The following is a 15969-nucleotide window of genomic DNA, read 5'->3' on the forward strand; positions in this document are numbered from 1 at the left end:
ACAGCCCAATTAGTGGCTGAGCAGGAGATGGCATGATGATGATGGTGATAACTGTCATTTGCTGGGGGCAGGGGAAGCTAGCTGGGCTGGGCTGGAGCTGTTGTGTTGTTGCTGCGGTTGTTAAAGTCTGATCTAGGTTTCCTAGAACACAAAACAAGACAAACACGCACAAGAGGGACCAGGAAGAGAAAAGAACAGCAGAGATACGAAATGCCGCTTCTGTCTCTAGCACTGCCATCCACTTCCCATCTCACCGCTGGAAACCACAAGCATAGCTCACGGTCTGACCTGCTGCTCTGAGACCTGGCAAACTCGTACCAGCATCAGGCTGTTCAGGGCATTGCTTTTAGCTGCCTCTTTCTGGTCACAGGCTCACAGCAGAGTTGCAAAATATTCAGCCCAGGCTAAGCCAGACTCTTGTTGGACCGACGGCAAAAGGAGAGGGATGGAAAAGAGAAGAAATACCTTGAGGAAGGAAAAGGACACATGGGGAGAAGGTGAGGGTGTTCGGGATTCAGCTGGAGCTGGGACAGGTGGCAATGTCATCTGGGTCCCCCTCTCTGGCCTGGGCTGGTCAGGACATCTCTCCAGCCCCAGGTGACGAAGGCCCGGGTCCTTGGAGCTGGTGGGGGAGGGAGCCATGATGGTGAACGTCACGCCAGCAGCCAGTTTTTCTCCCCGCAGTCTCTGTTTAAGGACTCCAAAGAGGAGCGATAGCCCCTCCGCTCGTTATTTTGTCCACCAATTAGGCCTAATACCTGACACGCCCCTTTCAGCCCATTGGTTTGCAGACTCGCGCCGCTCTTGTTCACCCGGCCTGATCTCAACACAGGCCTCGAGTGCTATGGGACGGCTTCCTCGTTTGGGCTAATTCAGGCTTTTGTCGCTCTTTGGCGCCTTTTCCTCTCCAGGTGTGTTGTCCTAGGACGGGCCGTGCAGCACTGGGGGACCCTTCACCCACTTTCTCCAGCTGAGCTCACCGCGAGGGTGGCTCTGAGCTGTGTTATCACAGCCGTGCTGCATTGCCCCGAGCGCCGCGTGGCCGGGGGCTCTCTGCCGATTGCATGGGATGAGCTGCGACTCCTTGGCTCGTTATTGCACGAGTTGGCATGCCCGGGGCTGAATGCTCTGTCGCTTGGGTGAGCCCAGCAGGACTAGTGAAAAGGGTCGGGGACCAGCCATCCCTACCTGCTCGTGGAATCACAGAAAAACAAAAAAAGCAGCTGCCCCAGGACCCTGGTCAACAGCCTCCGAACTGCTGTGGATCCCGCTTACCCTTTCCCCTGGGTAACTCTGCAAACAGCCCCACGGCAGGAATACCCTGCTTCAGTTCACAGGTCCCCAGGCCGGAAGGGACTCTTGTGATCACCTAGGCTGACTCCTGTGTAGCCCAGGCCAGAAAACTGCCCCACGGTCATTCCTGCAGCACATCATTTAGAAAAACATCTCGATTTAAAAACACCAGCCTCTGTGACAGGCAGGGGCTGTTCTCCCCATTGATCCCTGCCCTCCCCCCCCCCCCGAGATGGTACCCGAGCAACTCCACCGCTGCACGCAAGAGGAAGCGGCGCCAGCTCCTGGCCCCGCTGGGGTTGGCATCATCCAGCTGGGATGCACCCACTTGCTCTCAGCTGGGATAAGATATTACGGACAAGGCGCCTGCCCAGGGGCCTCACCCCCCGGGAGAGGTGCAGAGAGATTGATTTTAAATGCCCCTGCCGCATCAGATTGCGGTCCCCTCTCCCGGCAAGTGAAGGAGTGGGGGACACCGACTCCTGGGGAGAAAGAGCCTCCAAGGGGCTGGTGCACATGGAACAGAGGAGCTCCTGCCCCCTGCAGCTCTGGGCACCTGCAGAGACCTCTGCCAACTGGCGGAGGAGCCAGAGGCCCGCCCTTTGTATGTGCACACAGGAGGGGGCCACGAGGCTCCTGGGTGCAGCGGCCTCCAGCCCCACATGAGTGGAAAGGCGGTTTTTATTAAGCCATGGGGTAGCAGGAGTCCCAGGTAGGGCTTGCAACTGCTCCGCCCCCAGCCCCTAACACGGTCAGAGCCGCCTGCAGCAAATGGCCAGGCGTGGGTACAAATGGGAATTCTACCCCGGCCTGGTGATAGCCAGGGAGCTTGGCCACTTGCCGGCCTGGCTAGGACAGCCCCTACAGCTCCTTTGGTTTATTTTAGCAGCGGCACACAAACTGGCTGAGGTTCTCGGGCTGCCGGCCCCGCGGGAACCTTGGGAAGCCAGCGCAGAACTGCCAGGCCTGCCATGCGTGGGCCCGTCTCTCTGCAGAGAGCCTCGGCCAGCGCGCCCCAAAGGGGGAGAAGCAGCCCAGCCGGATGCTGTCTCCATTCCCAGCCCACAGGGAAACTACCCTTGGCCCCTGCTCCCCGAGAGGCAGCCGATAGGAGATGTGCTTCCCTCCCTCCTAGCAGCACAAACCCAGAGCCGTCAAGATGGCTGGAAAAGAAACCAAAAATCCAAAGTTGGTTGCATCTTTTTATACAGCCTGCGCTGGGGAGAAACAAGGTCCGTGCCGGGTGCGTGGTGCACCCTCCAGTCAGTGCAAGCTCGAAACGCAGGGAGCGAAATAACGGGGTGAAACCCTCGTCACTTCTGGTTCCTGGGGCAGGTTTCCCAGCCCTGCTCCCACAGCAGGGCTCACGGCCTCAGACAGCACTGTTCCATTTGCGGCTCTCCGGCTCGCTCAGTTTCCTCTCCGACTCCAGCTCCACCGCGCTGGCTTTCAGCAGCAGGCCAGTGGCTTCCCCCGGCCGCGCTGACCCCTCTACCAAAGCTCGCCGCTCCTCCTCCCTGCCGGGGCAGAGGAAGCAGAATGGAAAGGCTTTACACCTGGAGGCGGGGAGCAGTCGCCTCAGGACCGGGGGGAGCCCGTACACCTGGCTGGCTTCACTCCCGCTGCCCAGAGGGCAGGTCTCTCCGGCACCTGGTTTCCACGCTGCCAGCTCGCTGAGCAGCCCTCGTTCTTCCACAGTGCCTGGAGCAGGAGAAAGGGAGACGGTCAGAGAACCCGCTCCCAGGCCGTGGGAGGAGAGCCCGGAGAGCCGGCTGGCAGATGGAGGTCGCCTCCTGTCCCGACGTTACAAGCGTCTGCATCAGGGCCAGCGGGACCTCGCAACGGAAGGTGCTTCGGAGGGGCAAGGCACCGCCTGTACCGTTACCACCGTGGTAACGGTGACATGACGAGGGTAACAGTCGTCCCGGGCACTGCTGGCCACCAACACGACCCTCAGAACCATCCCTGGGGCTGTGGTGACTGGAGCCGTCAGCTTGGCCCGGTTGTATAGGGATAGTCCGGGCTGTGTCTTACATAGGCACCTATTAGCCCCCACCCGCTGTCCCGAATCTTCACACTTGCCATCCGGTCACCCTTCGTCAGCCCCCCAGGGCTGTTGTCCCGGTGACAGTCCCTGCTACTCCCCCTCGCACCGGTCCAGCGGCCCCGGCCCTGCTGCAGGCTGTGCAGCCCGCTGCCCAGTTCCCTCGGTAACGAGCACCAGCAACTCGCCGGGAGCCGGACTTGCTGCCCCTGCAGCAGAGAGAGATCTAACCGAGGGCCGTGGGCCGGGGCGTCCTCTCACCTGAGACCGTGTTCTCCAAGAAGAAGGACAAGAGGCCGGTTACAAAGACTGGAATCGTCAGCACAGAGAGGAGGAAAAGGTCCAGGGAGACGCAGCCTAGGGGGAACCACAGCAGAGTTACCCAGACCCCAAGGAGCACCGGACCGCACCGTCGGCCAGAACCGCTCCAGCCACGCACCTAGGGCAGGCTCAGCCCAGAAACAGCTGCCCTGAGCTGCGGCAGGGGACGGAGCCCTGCCCAGGGATCAGCGGCTGGAGCCGACTGGCCCGGAGGGAAAGCCGCCAGGCGCCAGGACTGGACGGACACAGCGCGGGGTGACCCGGAGCCCAGTGCGAGAAGGAAAGGGATTCCCAGCGCCCCCGGCCCCGGGAGAGGACGGCTCCTACAGCACCTGTGGCCACGTGTCCGGGGGCGGCGCCGAGCCAGCGTGGCACCAGCAGCGCCATGAAGAGCGTGAAGCCGACGATGAAGATGTTCCTCCCCGAGTCGATGTTGGCGTACTGGAAATAGGAGACCCCAGTGCCGACGGCCACGGTGTAGGTCACGCAGAGCACCCCGCCTGCAGCAGCAAGGGGACGGGTCAAAGCCTGATGGGGGTGGGGTGGGACAGGCGTGCAAAGCCCCAGCAAGCTATTGCTTCTCTGCTGGGGGACTGCGCTTGGCTCCCCCTTCTCCCAGCCCACGCCCAGGCCGAGCCGGCCCCCCAGCTGTCAGGGCCGGACGCGGCTCCCGCTCCATAGCGCGCCCCAGCCTGCCGCAGGCCCGGGTCCACAGGCTGCCTTCGCCCAGGGCCTCATGAGCCGCTCGGCCCCAGCTATCCCAGAGAGGCAGGGTCAGCACGGCCAGCAGCAGCATGAGCCACACGCAGCGGGGGGCAGGACCCACGCCTGGGGAGGCAGGCTGGCTCCAGGGGCAGTTGTGCTGCTGCCGCGGCCAGGATTTCACCCCAGCGGCTGTTTGATATCTAGAGCTTAGCTTGCTGGGCCGCCCCCCGGGGAATCGTGGGCAATGCTACAGTTTATGTAGGGCCTACTCCGAAAGCGCGTGCACGCCCCCTGCTGGCTGTGCTGGAGCAGGCCTCTCCCCAGCGCTGTTCTTCAGCATGCGGGAGCTGGTGGGGGGGTCTGTCAGGCCTGGGCCAGCCCAGCAGCTGCTCTCGCCCCACCGGAGCCACGGCAGCTGCGGAGTCCGCCTGCCTCAGCGAGCCAGGTCCCGACCCACAGGGTGCAGGCCCCAGCACGCGGCCTGCTCTGGGGGCAGCGGGGGGCTCCCCGGCGTCCTGCCTCGGGGGGCGTCGGTTACATACCGTGAACGGCCAGTGGGATGGTGGCGAGGAGCTGTGCCAGCCGGGGGGACAGGCCCAGGAACACGCACGCCAACGCGCTCAGCTGCACGGAGTGGCGCGAGCCAGCCTGGGCACAGAGAGCAGGGAGTGGGGAGACATGGCAGGCGGGAGGGGGGTCCCCAAGTCTGCACCCGCCCAGCACCTCTGCCCACCCTGGCCGGCCATGCAGCCCGGCCCCTCACAGCTGGTGGGGCGCGGCGTTTGGGGGAGGGGGCATGTCTGCCTGAATTAACCCCCTGGTCCAGGAGCCCCCGTCGGCCCAGACTGTCGCTGCAGGGCAGCTGGTCCCCGCCCGCTCTGTTCTCCCCACGGCCAGCGTGCGTCGTCCCCCTGGGCGCACCTCCCTTTAATGCAGGGATCGGCTCCGGGCCGTGGCCCTGGGCAGGGTCTGTGCGTCTGGCTAGTGCCGTTCTGTCCCCCCCCAGTGCTCTGGGGTCTCCCGCATCCCCAGCACCGCCAGCCCTCGCTCCCTGCCCGTCCCACTCGCCTGGCAGAGGCCGGGGGAGAGCCGCCTTGCCGGGCCACGGCTGCCCCTTGCCGGGTCTCCCTTCGTACCCAAGTACCCGCCATCACGCGGGGCCCAGAGCCTGGAGGAGGCGACACAGCCCAGAGCTGGGCTGCCTCCGTTGTGCCCTTTCCCATCCCGTTACCCGCCCCCCAGTGCGCCTAGCTCAGGGCAGCTCTGGGCCTGCTTGGCACACCCACAGCCCCCTCCCCCCCCCGACGCATACGGGGCCCCCCGTACCTGGGTGAGGCTGTTGGTGCAGGCGTTGGGGATGCTGGACGCCGTGCCGCTCACGCCCCCCAGCACCCCCGAAAGGAGGCTGCCCAGCCCCTCGGTGCAGAGTCCGCGGTTGCAGGCGTGCCGGGGCAGGGCCGGGGCCCGCAGCGCCCGTGGGCACAGCAAGTAGCAGCACACCGAGTTCATGCTGGAGGCGAGGCCCATGGCGGCCCCCACGCCCAGGGCCCGGGAGCTGAGCGATGGCCATCCCCGCTCACCTGTTGGGGGGAGAGACGGTCACCGGCGAACGGGGCCGTGGGCAGAGGTGGGTGGGCATGGCCGGCCCCGCCCTGACCCTACCTGGGTAGGGGACTTGGAGCCAAGGGGCGGGCAGGCTGCTGTTGGCTGGGGGCAGCGGCCAGATGGCGGGGCCCTGCAGGTCCCCGCTGACGTGAAGGTGGCTCAGGAGGCCCCAGAGGATCCAGGCACAGCAAACCGGCAGCAGCACCTGCAGGGCAGCAAAGGGCACCTGAGACGGGCCCCGAACGCCCGTGTCCATCCCCCTCCAGAGCGCCCACCGCACGGCCATGGGGGCGCCAGGCTAGAAACCCAGCACAACCAGCCTGGCTGGCTCCACTCCCCAGAGCAGGGATCCGGCCCCCCCAACACGCCACGGACACCAGATGCTTTGATCTGCTTGTGGAGCAGGGGGCCAGCCCAGTCAGTGGGAGCTGCCCTGACAGAGGGTCTGGCCCGGGGAGGGGAATGGGATGGTGGCACCGGCAAACTGGGTCAGCCCCCAGGGTCCGTCTCACCCAGTCCCTGCATGTCGGAGGGGCAAGAGCCCTGCCTGAATTGGAGCTGTCATTTGTAAGGAAACTCTGGTGCGGGGGAGCCTGTTATCCAGAGAAACGTCCAGCGCCTTCCTGAATCGGGACGTCCTGTGGCAGGGAGTTCCGCGGGCTAGTGACACATGGTGGGGAAAAGCTTTTCCTTCTCTTGGTTTTGGATTGCCTGTGTCTCAGGCTCGTCCAGCAGCCCCTGGTCGCTCAGAGAAGAGACTCTCCCTGGGCTGGCCCAGTCAGCGTTGTATAGACCTTGGTCACGTCTCCTCCCATGTATCTGCCTCCACATGAACCAGGCCAGTCTCTGCCCAGAAGATTTTCTACCCGGCCCTCCAGAGCCCCCCTTCCTCTGCACTGAGCCCTTCTGCCTCTGCACTGCCCCACGGTCCCCTCTGCTGCCCAGGCGAAGGCCGAGCTCCCTCCCTGAGCAGACAGAGGCCGGGAGAGCCCGTGTCCCCTCCAAAGCACAAACTCGGCCTTTGTTGCTGGGTCTCCCCCAGACCCCTCGGGCGCAGTCGTCTTTGGTCCTGGCCAGCCCCAGTCACTGTGTCTAGGGTGAAACGCTCAAGCTGCCGAGGGGGCTGCTGCCCAGCCGGCTGCCCGAGGCCAGCGGGGAACGAAAGCACCGCGCGGGGCCCGGGGCCTCGTACCGAAAACATGCGCAAGGCTGGGATGCTCGTCTCCACGGCGATGCCCTGGGCCCGGGTCCACGTGCAAAGGGGCAGGCGGCAGGACCCCAAGTGCTGGGAGAAGAGGATAGCGAGGATCACGAGCCTAGAAGAGATGGAGCCCAGGTCACCGCAGGGTTGAGGTGTGGCCGGGAGCGCCCGGGGCCGCCCGAACCCCGCGCCGAGGCATCACCCCTGCGGTCAGGCTGGACCCCGAGCAGCTCCCATAGCGCCCCCCGCTGGGAGAGGCTGGGCCAGCACCCCGGGGGGGAACCAGGTGGCTCCGCAGGACCCCCAGACTCACGTACAGCAGGGCAACCCCCCAGCTGGCCGAGCAGAAGAGGGCTGCCTCTTTGTAGGCAGACAGGCCGATGATGGAGAGGCTGGGCGCCAGGACCATGGGCCCGCAGCGCTGGGAGATCCACCCGCCCGCACCTGACACCCCCAGCGCCAGCTGCACCAGCCCCGAGACCACCACGGCGCCAGAGACCTGCGGAGAACAAGAGACGGGGGGAGGCCCTGGCCTGCCCTGAGCCAGATGCCCCCAGCTCCCCAGCGCGACTCAGCCGCCCCTAGGGCTCCTGGGACTGGATGTCTGCAAACGCCCCCCCACCCCCACATGCCCAGGCACCCCTGCATCCCACCCCTACACTTACACCCCACAGGCCCCACCCCCACATGCACCCCAATTCCCACCCCCATCCCACTCCTACACATACACCCCACCGCCCCACATATCCCACCCCACGTACCCCACACACACCCCTCATCCCGCCCCCACCCCATCACACACACACACACCATGTACCCCCAGATTCCCGCATCCCACCCCCACCCCACCATCACCCCCCCACCCCACAGATCCTGCCAGCGGGGATGGGAGAGTCTGGGTTTGGTCGTGTGGGATCAAGCCGTGCCGACAGACCCAGAATCTCCCAGCAAGCCCAACTAATAACCAGGGGGACTGGATCTCTGGGAGCGCTGCTGCTTCCCCCCACCTCCCCACCCGCTGGGACTCCCAGGGCTGAAAGAGCAGCGATGTAACGTGCAATGCATTGCCCAGAAAAGCTCAGCTCAGATGCAGCTTCTGGACTGAACTACAGTGACCTGAGACTGGAAACGTCAGGGGGGGCTGCGGGTCAGGAGTGAGGGGCACCGGCAGGGCTGGGTGTGCGGGGAGCCCAGGGCTGGGTGGCAGGGGGCTGCGGGTCGGGAGTGAGGGGCACCGGCAGGGCTGGGTGTGCGGGGAGCCCAGGGCTGGGTGGCAGGGGGCTGCGGGTCGGGAGTGAGGGGCACCGGCAGGGCGGGGTGTGCGGGGAGCCCAGGGCTGGGTGGCAGGGGGCTGCGGGTCGGGAGTGAGGGGCACCGGCAGGGCTGGGTGGCAGGGGGCTGCGGGTCGGGAGTGAGGGGCACCGGCAGGGCTGGGTGTGCGGGGAGCCCAGGGCTGGGTGGCAGGGGGCTGTGGGTCAGGAGTGAGGGGCACCGGCAGGGCTGGGTGTGCGGGGAGCCCAGGGCTGGGTGGCAGGGGGCTGTGGGTCAGGAGTGAGGGGCACCGGCAGGGCTGGGTGTGCGGGGAGCCCAGGGCTGGGTGGCAGGGGGCTGTGGGTCAGGAGTGAGGGGCACCGGCAGGGCTGGGTGTGCGGGGAGCCCAGGGCGGGGGTAGCAGAGGCACTAACTTCTCTGAGTGGCTGATTCCAGTTCCCTGGGGCTGCACAGTCCTGCCCAGCACACTCGGCAGGCACGTCTGTACCTGGAAGGGAAGGACGGACAGACGTGACGGGACAGCCATTTGGGCGGAGGTACCTGGAGGGGGAGGGGACCCGCTAACAATCACGGGGGGTCGACAGGCGGGTTGCAATGACTGGGAGACCTGCCCGGCAAATTGCCTGCTGGGGGCGAAGACCGCGGATCTCCCGGGACGCCGACAGGGTTTTGTGCCGTGCTGGGGAGGAGCCGGTGGTCGTGGGACACGTGAGTACCAGGGACCGAGGGACGGGGAGGAGAGGGGTCCTGGGGCCCAAATTCAGGCTGGTAGGTCAGAGACTGAAGCCCGGCCCTCCATGGCAGCATCCTCTGTCATGGTTCCAGTGCCATGCCAGGCAGACGGGCAGGTCTCGGTGCTGGGCTGAGGCCATGGTGGAGGGCGGAGGGGTCAGGAGCTGGGGATCCTGGGCGGGACGAGGGGTCTGCACAGGAAGATGGGGCCGGCCTGGGACGTTCCAATGGTGGCAGAGGAGTTTTTATACTGCGGGGGGGGGGGGGGAAGCTGACGGGCGGAGGCCCCCAGGTGTGGGCGGAGGCATCTCCCAGGGATGGAGGCAGAGGATAGGCAAGAAGTTGGTAAAAGCCAAGCAGAGGCTGGTGAGGAAGTCGCTGTCACAGCCTGATTTCAATCTCACACCCGCGGCCGAGCACCGGCCACTGGCAAAGCGCCAGCTGCTGCTATCCCGGCACTGGAACCCTCAATACGGAGCATCGTCCGCACCGTGTCGGGCCCAGGGTATTAGACAGACCAGGCGGGCGAGGGAATAGCTTCGACTGGACCCACGGCTGGTGGTGGAAGAGACGCTTCTCTCAGCGGTGGGTCCCATCAAAGCTATTCCCGCCCCCCCTCGGCTCTCTAGGAGTCTAGACACCAGCATGGGGGAACCAGAGAGTCCGGCACCAGGATCTTGATATAAGAAGCATCATGGAACCGTGGTGGAAGGAGGGTCAGCAAAGGGTGTAAAACAGCGCTAGGCATGACAGAGCAGGCTGCCCTGTTGGGGGCATGGTGCCGTCTGTGAGAGCAAGCGAAGGGTCCAATCAGGCACAGATGGTAAATGAGCCTCTCTGGCTCGGAATCCCCAGCGTGGCTAACGAGATCAGCAGCAGGGATGTGCCAGGCGCTGCCTGGCCAGGAGGGTGGCAGTGATGGTGAAATGCTCAGCGTGTGGAAGGAACTCCACTATGAAACTGCAGAACTGCTCCTGTGACCTGGACCTGTCACTGACACAAGCCTCTGGAGCAGGTGACTGGAGGGTAGCTAATGTGACACCAATTTCTTAAAAGGGCTCCAGAGGCGACCCCGGCAATCACAGGTGGTAACCTGACTTCAGCACCAGGCAAATTATCAGAGAATCCTAGACGATAAGGGTTGGGAGGGACCCCAGGAGGTGTCTAGTCCAACCCCCTGCTTAAAGCAGGACTAACCCCGACCAAACCATCCCAGCCAGGGCTTAAAAACCTCTAAGGATGGAGATTCCACCACCTCCCCAGGTAACCCATTCCAGTGCTTCACCACCCTGCTAGGGAAAAAGCTTTTCCTAATGTCCAACCTAGACCTCCCCCACTGCAACTTGAGACCGTTGCTCCTAGTTCTGTCACCTGCCACCACCGGGAACAGCCTAGCCCCATCCTCCCTGGAACCCCCTTTCAGGTAGTTAAAGGCTGCTATCAAATCCCCCCTCATTCTTCTCTTCTGCAGACTAAACAAGCCCAGTTCCCTCAGCCTCTCCTCATAAGTCTTGTGCTCCAGCCTCCTCATCATTTTTGATGCCCTCCGCTGCACTCTCTCCAACTTCTCCACATCCTTTTTGTAGTGGGGGGCCCAAAACTGGACACAATACTCCAAATGTGGCCTCACCAATGGCGAATAGAGGGGAATAATCACTTCCCTCCATCTGCTGGCAATGCTCCTACTAATGCAGCCCAATATGCTATTAGCATTCTTGGCAACCAGGGCACACTGCTGACTCATATCCAGCTTTTTATCCACTGTTACCCCCAGGTCCTTTTCTGCAGAACTGCTGCCTAGCCCGTCGGTTGCCAGTCTGTAGCTGTCCCTGGGATTCTTCTGTCCTAAGTGCAGGACTCTGCACTTGTCCTTGTTAAACCTCATAAGATTTTTCTTGGCCCAATCCTCCAATTTGTCTAGGTCACTCTGTATCCTATCCCTGTCCTCCAGCGTATCTACCACTGCCCCCGGCTTAGTTCAAATTGAATTGGTTGAAATTACAGTAAATGATCAGACATCTAAATCAACTTGATTTGTTGGGGAAGAGTTAACATGGCTTTTGTAAAGGGAAATCACGCCTCACCAATCTACTAGAATTCTGTGGGGTATCAACAAGCAGGTGGACAAGGGGGATCCAGTGGCTGTAGTGTACTCAGATTTTCAGAAAGCCTTTGACAAAGTCCCTCCGCAACGTCTTTTAAGCGAAGTGAGCTGTCCTGGGATAAGAAGGAAGGTTCTCTCCTGGATCAGGGACTGGTTGAAAGATAAGAAACAGAGGATAGGACTAAATGACCAGTTTTCACAGTGGAGAGAGGTAGATAGTGGGGTCCCCCAGGGGTCTGTGCTGGGACCAGTGCTGCTCAACAGATTCACAAATGATCTGGAAAAAGGGGTGAACAGTGATCACTGCTGGCAAAGTTTGCAGACGATACAAAATTTTAAGTCCAAAGAGTTTCAAAGGGATCTCGCAAAACAGGGCAACAGAATGGCAGATGAAATTCACAACTGATAAGTGCAAAGTGATGCGCGTTGGAAAACAATTCCAAGTACAATATAAAATGATGGGGTCTAAATGAGCTGTTAGCACTGTGGAATCAAAGAATTAATCATAAAATTGATTAACAGAAGGCCTGGTCTGAAACTGGTCATAGAAGGCCTGGCCTGAAGTTGTAGCCTGAAACTGAACTAGAAGGCCCAGGCTAAACCATTCACAGAATGCCTCAACTGAAATTAGGATAAAGATGTTAAAGTCACACAAGAGGTCTCTGAACCACACCCAAGAGGCAAGTCTCTGTTGTGAGCCTTAAGCCTTACTGAAGTCTGAACAGACTTCACCTGTTTTGATAAGTACCAGTACCTGCCCCCCTTTGTCTTACCGGCCCCATAGAGACTCACTCCATACAAATTAGCATTTGAACAGGTATTGTGTCACCACCCATCTTCGGGTGTTAGCCAGGGTCCCTGAAAACTACATTGTATACTCAAGTGACTTATTGGGCGTTCCTGTGAGGGTGTCTGGTGTGGCCCACTGCGCATTGTGATTGTCTTTCCTGTTAAGTATAAACTGTTAATCAAATTCCACTATGTGATCAACATGTAAATGAACCTAAGCAACCCCTATGTAAGTCTTTTGTATCTGGTAGCCAGGTGAAGTACATTTGCCCAGCATCCAGACATGCTGCTTGACTTCCCTATAGCCACCTGGGTTTTCCCTATGGCTATAGTATTCCCCATAGCTATGGTTATGTGATTGTGTGTGTCACAATTAAAGCTGCACCTGATCCAACTCTAAAATGCAGCAGTGTGATTCTTTTCCACGACAGCATGCAAACAGAGACCTTGGATTCCCCAGGGACAGTTCTCTGAACACGTCAGCTCAATGCACTGCAGTACTCAAAAACGTTCCCGAATGCTGGGAACCGTTAGGAAAGGGGTAGATAATAAGACAGAAAACATCACAGTGCCTCTGTATAAACCCTTGGCATGCCCACACCTTGAACGCTGCCTGCAGATCTGGTCGCCCCATCTCCAGACGGATACAGCGGAGCTGGGAGAGATCCAGAGAAGGGCAGCGAAGATGGTAGAAACGGAGACTCGCCAGGTTCAAAGGGACGGGAAGGGCGTCCTAGTCTAAACCCTGCCAAGGTACGGGGTTTGTTGTGTCTAAACCATCCAAGACAGGCTCAGGGTGTGGAACAGCTTCCATACAAGCAGAGACTAAAGAGACTGGGACTGTTCACCTGGGGCCTTGTCCACACTAGCACTAGTGAAAAAACCACTCCCCTGCGCGACATAAGGCTGTGTGGACAGCGCTGTGCTGGCGGGAGACGCTCTGCTGCCCCGCTCGTTTAGGGGTGTTATGATGTCAGCGGGAGAGCGGCTCCCACGTCGCTCAGGGGGGTGTTTCTGTCATGCCCCTGAGCGACAGACGCTTTGCCTGCATAAGTGCCAGCGTAGACAAGGCCTTAGAAAAGAGATGCTAATGGAGGATACGCCAGAGGTCTGTAAAAGCATGGCTGGTGTGGAGAAAGTGACTAGGGAAGGTTATTTACCCCTTCACCTAACACGGGAACCAGGGGGCGGCCAATGACAGTAACAGGCAGCAGGTTTAAAACAAACAAGGAAGCATTTCTTCACACAATGGACAGACTATCTGTGGAACTCACTGCCAGGGGATGCTGTGAGGCCAAAACTACACCTGCGTTCAGAAAAGAACGAGAGAAGTTCCTGAAGGCTAGGTCCAGCAACGGCTGTTAGCCAGGACGGGCAGGGACGCAACCCCATGCTCTGGGTGACCCTGAACCTCTGACGGCCAGAAGCTGGGGCAGGACGACAGGGGATGATGGCTGGACAATGGCCCTGCGCTGTTCCCGCTCTCTGAAGCACCTGGCAGTGGCCACTGCGGGCAGACAGGACCCTGAGCTAGCTGGCCACTGCTCTGACCCAGCCTGGCCATCTCTAAGGCTGGACCTGATGCTGCTTTGATTCCCGACAGGTCAGCCATGAAAGCCCCGTGCTGGGGCAGAAGCAGAGAGATGCCCGACTCCTGGCGCTGCCAGGCTGGGGCAGGGGCGGCAGGTCAGCGGGCGTGCCGACATCCCAGCTAGGCCAGCGTGGGGCTGCGAGCCAGGTGCCCTGCCCAGTCTGTGGCCATCCCAAGGAGTGGGTGCGAGGAGATGCTGCCCGGGGGGGTGTGACACGGAGCAGACGGTCCCCAGGAGAGGAATGAACAAGAAAGAGCCGGGACTAGGAAAACAGCCCCCACCCCCTCCCCGTCTCCTTGTCCCCGCCCCTGCGAACACAGCACTCCCAGCTCCCCCACGGCAGGGCCTGGGACCCAGCAGCCTCGGGCCGGCAGCGGGACCAAGACAAGCCCAGGCTGGGAGTGAAGAGCAGGTTATTGGGGAGGGCGACTGACCCTCAGGGCAGCGTCCTGGGACCGGGGATTCTCCGGTGCTCTGGGGGGCTGGAGCGCCCGGCAAGCTGCATCCCGGGCCTGCGAAGCGCCCCCCAGGTGCGGGAGCTGAGCCCCGAGGCCAGGACCGCCCAGCTGCCAGCATAGGGCACAGGCCCCTTGGCAGGGCACCACGGGGGGCAAGGTGCCACCCCACGGCCCCAGCCAGCCCCTCCCCACGCTCACGGCACCGGGCCGGGCGGTGCCCGTCGCTGCCGGGGACGCTGCTCACCGTTCCTGCCCGCCTGCCGGCTCATCACCATGAGGGGGATCAGGAACTCGAAGGAGGGTGCTTGAACCAAGGGCAGCCTGCAAGGCAACAGCAAAGACAGATCAGCTGCGGGGGGTGTGGGGGGCAGGTGTGGACAGGGGGGTTCCCCCTCCCCCACACGCGGCAGGATCCAGAGACCCACCTGGCCCTGGTCTGCCGTCAGGCTGTGTGTCAGGGGCCGGCCCCCTGCTCCCGTCTCCCCTGGGGTCTGGAGAAGGCTGGGCCCCCTCCCGCCCGCCCCCACACCCACAGCCGCCCCCAGGGCCCTTCGCTCACCTGCTGCCCAGGCCGGTCTGCAGCCCCGTGGAGACCCCGCAGGCGAAGAGGCTGCGGGCCAGCAGCTGGTCCCAGGTCTGGCTCTGGCTCTGGTCTCCAGCGGGCAGGGCCGGGAGCAGGAGCAGGTGGAAGATGCAGAGGAGGGAGGCCTGGACTGCAAGGTGCTGGGGAGAGCGAGGCCCGGGGGTGTCACAGCAGTCACTGCCCCCACCCCACAGCTCTGCCCAGGAGCAGCCGGCCAGCCAGGGCGGCAGGTCCCAGCCCCGCTCGGTCAGCGACTCCCTGGGCGACCCGCAGCCCGTCACATGGGCCAAACCCAGCCTGCTGGTGCCAGTGCGCCGGGCTCGCCTGAAAATCTGGGCCGGCCCCGCCCTGTGCCTCAGTTTCCCCACCCCCCAAAATGGGGCCAAGGGGCCCAGACCAGCCCCAAGGCTGCCGGGGGTCAGAGCACGAGTGTTTGTGCAGCAGGGCGAGGTGCCGGGTGTGCTCCCCCGCGGGCACGGCTGGCGCCAGGGAGGGGCTGTACCCCGTGCGGCTGGCCAGTCCCTGAGGCCAGTCCCAGTTAGCATCTCTGCGTGTGCTGACCACGTCCTTCCCCCAGCCCCGCTGGGGACCCCCACTGCTGGCACCTGCCTGCTGAGCTGTGGCCAGAGCAAGCACCACGCCGGGCCCATTCCCAGGCGTCTCCCCTAGGGTAGCCGGCGGCCGGCAGGGAACCGGCTCTGGAATCACCCTGGCCGAGCCCGACTCCTCGCTCCCTCCTGGTGCTCCGGGGTCTGGGCATCGTGCCACGGTGCTGGGGCTCCCCCTCCCTCGCGCTCTGGGAGGTGCAGGGATCGTCCCTCTGGGCACGGCCACGTTCCAGCCCCTGCCCCAGCGCCCGCACCCTGGGGGTGCCACGGCTCATCCCCGGCCGGCAGCGAGCCCAGCCCAGCCCCCCAGCGGCGTCTCTCACCTGGAGGGCGAAGCAACAGCTCAAGGCCCAGGGGGGCGTCTGCAGCAGTGAGTAGGCGGCGCGCCCAGGGTTCCGGGGGGCCGGGCACCCCCAACAGCCGCCATTCATGCTGCCCCGTCCCTCCGCGCCCTGCTCCCGTCTGGCACAGGGCATGCCACGGGCTGCCTGCAGAGGCCAGAGCGGGGCTGGGAGTTCAGGCCGAGCGGAGGTGACCTTCGCCCCGGGCCCCCGGCCAGTTAGCCATTAACCCGGGCCGCTCTGCGAGCAAGCGCTCCCTGACCCCCGGCCTGACCCCCAGCACCCCGCCACGGCGGCCAGGCGTGGCAGCCTCCTGGAGCC

At 62.9% G+C, this 15969-nt stretch overlaps 1 protein-coding gene across 2 annotated transcripts; it reads right to left on the minus strand.

Annotated features, from left to right (window-relative positions):
• Nucleotides 1-1695: 1695 nt before the first annotated feature.
• SLC23A3 (solute carrier family 23 member 3) lies at nucleotides 1696-15738 on the minus strand. 2 transcript variants are annotated; one of them, XM_067570071.1, is made up of 12 exons: nucleotides 15631-15738; nucleotides 14676-14839; nucleotides 14361-14437; nucleotides 8855-8928; nucleotides 7487-7668; nucleotides 7161-7284; nucleotides 6026-6173; nucleotides 5690-5943; nucleotides 4906-5011; nucleotides 3991-4158; nucleotides 3599-3694; nucleotides 1696-2994 (listed from the first exon to the last, which is right to left on the minus strand). In XM_067570071.1, exons 1-12 carry the CDS (start codon nucleotides 15736-15738, stop codon nucleotides 2666-2668), a joined length of 1830 nt encoding a protein of 609 aa, XP_067426172.1. In that variant the 3' UTR covers nucleotides 1696-2665. The 2 variants fall into 2 exon arrangements, with proteins under 2 accessions (XP_067426172.1, XP_067426171.1); XM_067570070.1 differs by lacking the exon at nucleotides 14676-14839 and having other exon boundaries at nucleotides 15631-15671.
• Nucleotides 15739-15969: the final 231 nt, after the last annotated feature.

Source organism: Emydura macquarii, unplaced genomic scaffold (genome assembly GCF_026122565.2).
Source record: "Emydura macquarii macquarii isolate MOO-44397 ecotype Brisbane River unplaced genomic scaffold, CSIRO-AGI_Emac_v2 contig_2988, whole genome shotgun sequence".
Classification (NCBI taxonomy): Eukaryota; Metazoa; Chordata; order Testudines; family Chelidae; genus Emydura; species Emydura macquarii.

Bases quoted from the DNA above. Each gene is read 5' to 3' on its own strand.
- SLC23A3 (XM_067570071.1), bottom strand. From the start codon at position 15,738: ATGAATGGCGGCTGTTGGGGGTGCCCGGCCCCCCGGAACCCTGGGCGC. The intron at 5,944-6,025 runs GTAGGGTCAGGG...TCCCCCCAACAG, and splicing joins GCTCCAAGTCCCCTACCCAG to GTGAGCGGGGATGGCCATCG. The intron at 3,695-3,990 runs GTGCTGTAGGAG...GGTTCCCCCTAG, and splicing joins CCCCGGACACGTGGCCACAG to GCTGCGTCTCCCTGGACCTT.